The sequence below is a fragment of the Borostomias antarcticus genome (genome assembly GCF_949987555.1).
Source record: "Borostomias antarcticus genome assembly, chromosome: 13".
Classification (NCBI taxonomy): domain Eukaryota; kingdom Metazoa; phylum Chordata; class Actinopteri; order Stomiiformes; family Stomiidae; genus Borostomias; species Borostomias antarcticus.
In genome coordinates this window covers 14,650,465-14,657,854 of record NC_140246.1, presented here as the reverse complement: position 1 = coordinate 14,657,854, position 7,390 = coordinate 14,650,465, and the positions used below count along the sequence as shown (strand labels likewise).

Genomic DNA, 7,390 nt, shown 5'->3' with positions numbered 1-7,390 from the left:
TTTGGGGGAGGCGCAGAGGGAGTAGGTGAGAAAGGGCTAAGGTCAAACGGTGTTTGAGTGAGGTCCAAATGGGGTTTGGGCAAAGGGGGGGATGGGGTCGTTACACAGTTCAGTACAGGTTGTGGTTGGTTGTGGCGGGGGGGTTGAGTTGTGATTTGAGCAAGGCTGAGTTGAGGTTTAGTATGTGGTGAACAGGCTGGGTTGAAATAGGAAGGGTGATATGTGGTAGGTAGTGATGATACTGCTGGCCTTATAATTGTACCTTACTTTAGTGACTTAAGTTCTATACGTCTGCCGTTGTCTCTTCACTCTTGTTGCAAAACCAATTTCCCCCCACAGACAAAAGGTTGAAGTAAGGGTAGGATTTAGGCTCACGAGAGGCTGGGTTTTTGTGATGGAGGTTTGAAGCTGGGGTTTTGTGTAGTTATGTAGAATATGGTATGCAGGGATGGATGCCCACCTGATCGATATACTCGTCCTGATTGGCCATGACCAGGAAACCCCCATCATCCAGAATGACACAGTCCAAATGCTGGAATCGCACAGAGATATTGGAATGAACCACTGTTAAGTATGAGGGTGAGAGGTGAGATACTGCATAAAAGGCCATCATTTCAAGAAGGCTTTTTTTTCTTTTGTATTTGTAAAATATTTTAACCAATCATCTTACTGGATCATTTCTGAGACAGCCACAGTACTCATCTCTGCACTGTAGGAGACAGATGTTCAAATTATTCTTAAATACAGAAAACGTTCAAATGGAAATGTCAACAATGACTTAATACTTGATGTCAATCTACTCACATTCATCCTCAGAGTCGCATTGATGAAGCTGGCCATCCAAGCGTTGATGTCCAGTTTCACACCTATAACTACCGTTAAGACACAATGATCGGGCCAAAACGTTAGACTGCGTTCTGTTCAAAGATTTGCAGATGATTCGAATCGGAGTCTAGTTTAGTCATTCTAGGTCAATTGTACTCCCCAGGGTTTGAATACTGTGAATCATATGGCGTGTGTGGGTGTGTGTGAGTAAGAGTGAGTGAGAGAGAGAGCGAGAGAGAGAGAGAGAGAGAGAGAGAGAGAGAGAGAGAGATTACCTGCTGGTTTGAGATTGATTCCGTCAATGTTCAGATCCACTGCTCTGCTCACCAAGATAGATTCTTCACTCACTGAGACAAGGTGGAGGCACAGACACTGATCAAGGCCATAATATGTCCACACACCAACACCCACACACACCCCAAACCCACACACACCCCACACCCACACACATACACACGCACACAAATGCACACGTACACACACACCCACACACATGGACTCACCCATACACACCCACCCACACACACACAAACACACACACATACACACACACACACACACACACACACACACACACACACACACACATACACACACACACACACACGCACACACACGCGCAGTGCTCCCTCCTGTGACCTACCGTTGACAGTGCCGGTGTAGGGCGTCGGTGTGAAGATGTAAAGGTCGTTGTCCAGACTCCTTTTATAGAAGCTTGATTCATACGTCTCAGCGCTCTCTGTCCAATACTGTCCAGCGCTGTAACATAATCCACATTCAACTCCATGCTCCAAAAAAAGCCAAGCATGCTAACTGCTAACAGTGCATTCCCATGAAACGCTGAAAGCATATGTGCGCAGAGTAAGGAGGGGGTAGAGAGATGGAGACAGAGAGGGAGAGAAAGAGGCAGGTCTAGTCTAGTCTTTTTGAGAGACCTTTTGGGATACACTCGCGTGATGCCCCCATCGGTGGCAACGAACCTCCCCAGAATTCCATGTCTGAAATGACAAGAGACCAGTTAGGTTTCTACACAAAGACCTCCTCCTGTCTTGGACATGAGGAAGACCAAACAAATATAAAAGCCTCTACAATTTTTTAAATAAAGATTTTCAAGCACAGAGGTGAACTGTACAGTAGGTAGGTACTGTAGGTTGGTAGGTAGGTAGGTAGGTAGGTAGGTAGGTAGGAAGGTAGGTGGGTAGGTAGGTAGGTGGGTAGGTAGGTAGGTGGGTAGGTGGGTAGGTGGGTAGGTAGGTAGGTAGGTAGGTAGGTATGTAGATAGGTAAGTAGGTAAGTAGGTAGGTGGGTAGGTAGGTCGGTAGGTAGGTAGGTAGGTGGGTAGGTAGGTAGGTAAGTAGGTAAGTAGGTAGGTGGGTAGGTGGGTAGGTAGGTAGGTAGGTAGGTGGGTAGGTAGGTAAGTAGGTAGGTAGGTAGGTGGGTAGGGTAGGTAGGTAGGTAGGTGGGTAGGTAGGTAGGTAGGTACGTAGGTAGGTAGGTGAGTAGGGTAGGGTAGGGTAGGGTAGGTAGGTGGGTAGGTAGGTAGGTAGGTGGGTAGGTGGGTATGTAGATAGGTAAGTAGGTAGGTAGGTAGGTAGGTAGGTGGGTAGGTAGATAGGTAGGTAGGTAGGTAGGTAGGTAGGTAGGTAGGTAGGTGGGTAGGTAGGTGGGTAGGTAGGTAGATAGGTAGGTAGATAGGTAGGTAGATAGGTAGGTAGATGGGTAGGTAGGTGGGTAGGTAGGTGGGTAGGTAGGTAGGTAGGTGGGTAGGTGGGTAGATAGGTAGGTGAGTAGGTGAGTAGGTGGGTAGGTAGTTGGGTAGGTAGGTGGGTAGGTAGGTAGGTAGGTGGGTAGGTGGGTAGGTAGGTGGGTAGGTGGGTAGGTAGGTAGGTGAGTAGGTAGGTGGGTAGATAGGTAGGTAGGTGGGTAGGTAGGTAGGTAGGTAGGTAGGTAGGTGGGTAGGTGGGTAGGTAGGTGGGTAGGTAGGTAGGTGGGTAGGTAGGTGGGTAGGTAGGTAGGTAGGTAGGTAGGTAGGTGGGTAGGTGGGTAGGTAGGTGGGTAGGTACATGTAGGTAGGTGGGTAGGTAGGTAGGAAGGTAGGTAGGTGGGTAGGTGGGTAGGTAGGTAGGTAGGTGGGTAGGTGGGTAGGTGGGTAGGTGGGTAGGTAGGTAGGTAGGTGGGTAGGTAGGTAGGTAGGTAGGTGGGTAGGTAGGTGGGTAGGTGGGTAGGTGGGTAGGTAGGTAGGTGGGTAGGTAGGTGGGTAGGTGGGTAGGTGGGTAGGTGGGTAGGTAGGTAGGCTTGTGGGTACAGGGCATGGTAGATAGGTTGGTAGAGAAAGGTTGGGACAGTGCTGGACTCACGGCAAGTCTTCTTTCTCTCTCCACAGCTTGATGAGGTCAGCGGTAATTCCAGCATCGAGCAAAAGTCTATTGACCAGCTCCACGTTGCCTGAAAGACAAGAACCCGTCAATTGGACCTAAAACAACCCAAAAGAGCAGCCGGACCATTGAAGAAACAAAAGAAAGAATACAGTGTAATTAAATGCAACGTGGTAAGAGTTGTTGAGACCTTAAAGATGAGGTTATTCTTTTGGCCTCGGACTGACAGTAGCCATTAAAGTGAGTCATATTTATAAAACAATCGTCTTTTGTCTTTCAGATGCTGATCAAGGGTGAAATGCAGCATGAATCACGAGCACCAGACACCAGCTGTGAGATAGAGAGAGTAAAAAAGACAAAGAGAGAGATGTGCAAGAGCCTGATGAAGAGACAAAACAGACAGCTGTCAAAAACGAGTGAGTGAGATGAAGAGATTGTGCGTGATGGAAACGTATACAATTCCAACTATGGATACAGTATTTTCCAGGGAATGACTTCATCCAGCCAAGAGCATAGAGTGACTGAAAGCTCGATTTGAGTCACGATAACCAATAAAACCCTCTCAGAAGGCGTAATCTGAGATAGAATAACGTGAGGAAAAGTCATTAACCGGAGCTACTTCATAAAAGGCGTATGGCTGGAGGTGGGGAATGTTCCAAATAATTTTCGGAGACGTTTGACATGATCACACGACGCGAACGCGACATAACAGTGTAAAGCCCGATCAAAGCGAGCAATCATTTCCCCCCCTGCTTCCAACACTTTGAACCCCTTTAACGTCCTGCTACAGTCAATTAATGTTGAGACTCTGCAAGCTAACCCCCCCCCCGCCCTCCCTCCCCTTTACGACACCACACACACATCAGAGAAAACAGCTGCTCTAACACTTTATCCTCTTCCCTCCCAGCCCAATGGTTTCCATTAGGGGACTCTTATTGAAGGCAGCCCAGGAATTCTTAATGTACTTCACCGCCACTACAGTGGCTTAAACAAGTAAAGCATGTAACGGTACTCGCTCTGCCAATAGCCCACATGTGCTGGATACTGAGCGCCAGAGAAGCATATTAGCCTAGCAGTTACAATTGGGGGAACTAATACGATAATTTGGGGGGGGGGGGTATCTCACGAGACTGGATCTTTCTCGTTAAAATGTTTGAAGTGACATCAGACCAAAACATTGCATTCATAAAAGGACACTTTTCATAAATATTGTTGGCTTTTTTATTTCCGAGCAGGAGAAAAAGAGCGAGTGGTTAACGTCAATCTGTCCGTCAGAGAGGGGCGATACTAATGTGTTGGTCAGATGTTTGAAAAGCTCCATCAGTCTTGGGCAGGGCTGATCTGAGTTTTATTGCTCCACTTGCGCTCTCGACTTGACATGTCCTGCTCTGTCTCACAAACACACAGTAATTGGATGAGATCAACCAGACTAGTTGGAGTGTGTGTGTGTGTGTGGGGGGGGGGGGGGGGTATATTACTGGTGGTGTGTGTGTGTGTGTTTGTGCGTGCAAGAATGCTTACACCTGAGGGTGCATGTGTCTGTGTGTGTGTGTGTGTGAACACCTGAGCATGCTTGTGTGAGTGTTGTGTTCCTTAGTGTGTATGTATTCCTTTGTGTGCGTGTGTGTGCGTTTGTGCATGTGCCTCTCTGGTCAGCTAAGCCGACACGTCTAACACGTGCATTCAAGTGGATGATGGTCAAACTTTTTGAGTTGGGATCAAGAAAACAGGAAAATACAAGAGAGGGGCTCCGACCCTACGATGGAGAAAGTTAGACTGCCTTTTCCTACCTTATCCAGACTGCATAGAACTCAGACTGCTGTTTCCTACCTTAAACACACTGCATAGAACCTAGACTGCCGTTTCCTACCTTATACAGACTGCACAGCACAGACTGCTGTTTCCTACATACAGACTGCACAGCACTAAGACTGTCGTTTCCTACGGTACCTTATACAGACTGCATAGCACTCAGACCAGGTGTGTTTCAACACAGGAAAACCCCAGGCGACAGGTTCAATTAGCCCACGTCAATGAAACCCGTCAATATGAACCACAGAGCCCCTATGGTGTTCCCCCCAATTTACTTGGGTCATAGGGACCATGTATTCAAACACAAGGGCAAGGGCTGTGATGCCGGACGGCAACAGCGAGGATTTTGACATCATGGCGGGAGTGTTACAAGGGGACACCCTCGCACCCTTCCTCTTTATAATAGTCCTGGACTACGCACTGAGGCAGGCCATCCAGGGAAGAGAGGAGGATCTCGGCTTCACTATAACACATAGGAGGTGGAGAAGGTATCACGCTGTAGTCCTAACAGACCTGGACTATGCCGATGACATCAGCCTGATATCTAACCATGTGAGGCAAGCACAAGAGCTCCTGACCAGAGAGGACAAGGAATGTGCCAAGGTGGGTGTTGGTCTGAACGGCAAGAAAACTGAGATCATCACCTATAACATCCTGGAACATCTGCCCCCTAATGGCAGCTGAAGGTACTGCTCTGAAGGAGGTTGAGGACTTCAAATACCTGGGCTCTTGGGTCAACTCAACGGAACATGAGTTGACCCAAGTTGACCCACGCCTTCCTTAAAGTGAGGAAGGCGCTCACGTGGAGAACTCTAAGCGGCATGAGCAACGTGAGGAAATCCAACCTCCCCCGTGAAACCAAGCTCCACTTCTTCGACGCCATTGTGGAGGCTGTTCTCCTGTATGGCTGTGAGTGCTGGACCCTGAGCCACTCCCTGCAGAGGTCTCTGGACGGATGCTACACCAGAATGCTACGTGCAGCACTGGGCATAAGTCATAACGCGCACGTCAGTATTGAAGATCTGCACAGAGAGAGGCCAACGGTGAGTGGAAAGATGGCAGCAAGGAGAATGAGGCTGGCTGGGCACTACTACAGACACCGTGAGCTTCCAGCCAGCAAGCTGGTGTTATGGGAGCCGTCTCCATGGCGCGGACACGATGCGCGAGGACGTCCTACCAAAACATTTGTGGACATAATTAAGATGGATACGGGAGTGGAGACCACCGATGAGATCGCCAGGTGTGTGGAGGACCGGGATAACTGGAGATGAAGATGGGAGGCTCGTTGGTGGACGACCCGATGATGCCCCGGTTTCAAAGTTCTGAAAAAGCATCCTTCCTTTCTTCCTGGAGGAAAACGTAGACCTATATCATGACTGGATAGGTGCGAGCATGTGATGTTCTACCCAACGCTTACAGTACTCTTCCATTCATATAACAGCATCCAAACGGGGCCAACGCCGAGTCTAGGGACACATCTTATGCTACTGACCTACTTACTGAATATGAGACGGGTTTCAGAGCAAAAGTGACCCCGTTTACTTCTTTCTTCTTAAATAAACGAGGGCACAATGAAAGGGCTAGATTGATACTCAGTAGGGATTGAGACTCAAACAGGGAGTACGGTACCTCAGTTCTTGAATACTCACACAGAGGGTTGTTGGGAGTCTTCCTGTCGATGTACTCGTTGAAGTCCACCCGGAACTCTGTGTTGTTTTTAGAGAGCTTCAAGTCTTTGCAGTAGTCTCTGAGGAGACAGACATCACACTGGAACGTCACTCATTGCCTTTCCTGGGTCTATTGGGAGACTGTCTATTGTAACGGTCACTCATTGCCTTTCCTGGGGCGATTTCACAACTTTCCCAGATCCAATTCACTCAGTGAAAATGTAATGTTAAATCCACAGAGCAATTCACATTTCACTTAGCCAGGGTGTAATAGTGTGTGGCGTGTCACACTGATAAGAGATGGCAAGTAAATGTTCTTACCTTGGTGCAATGAACGTGTATCCATAATCATCAAACTTGTCTTCCTGTAGGCTTTCGGAAACTGGTGAAGAGCAATGGAAATATGTTGCAGAAACGTGCATCAAACATGATTTAAACAGAGTAAAACCATGACTTGTACACAGTTGGTACTGGATGTATCTCTACGCCTGTTGACTATCAAATGCAATTGGTCACAATCCAGACATCTACAATGTTATGACCATCGACAAATTTCATAGCAAACTGATAACTGAGTAAATTGATAGGGCAAAGTCTTGACAGAATCTTGTTTAAGGAATCTTGACAGATTGCGTTACCATACTAACCATCACCATACTTCCCCAAATACGCAAAGCAGCCTGGCTCTCAGTTGTATGGGTGACGATATTT

The 7,390-nt window shown here is 47.8% G+C and overlaps 1 protein-coding gene across 1 annotated transcript in view; it reads right to left on the bottom strand.

The window, feature by feature from the left end:
• The window catches only part of cacna2d1a (calcium channel, voltage-dependent, alpha 2/delta subunit 1a), a gene marked incomplete at both ends in the record, with an annotated part of 108,407 nt that overhangs the window by 9,419 nt on the left and 91,598 nt on the right, over positions 1-7,390 (bottom strand). Inside the window, 9 exons of the mRNA XM_084448015.1 lie at positions 461-532; positions 671-709; positions 805-872; positions 1,101-1,172; positions 1,469-1,584; positions 1,761-1,823; positions 3,183-3,270; positions 6,662-6,759; positions 7,001-7,061. Of these exons, the coding sequence (XP_084304141.1) occupies positions 461-532; positions 671-709; positions 805-872; positions 1,101-1,172; positions 1,469-1,584; positions 1,761-1,823; positions 3,183-3,270; positions 6,662-6,759; positions 7,001-7,061 (677 nt within the window). The remainder of the gene's footprint in view (positions 1-460; positions 533-670; positions 710-804; positions 873-1,100; positions 1,173-1,468; positions 1,585-1,760; positions 1,824-3,182; positions 3,271-6,661; positions 6,760-7,000; positions 7,062-7,390) is intronic.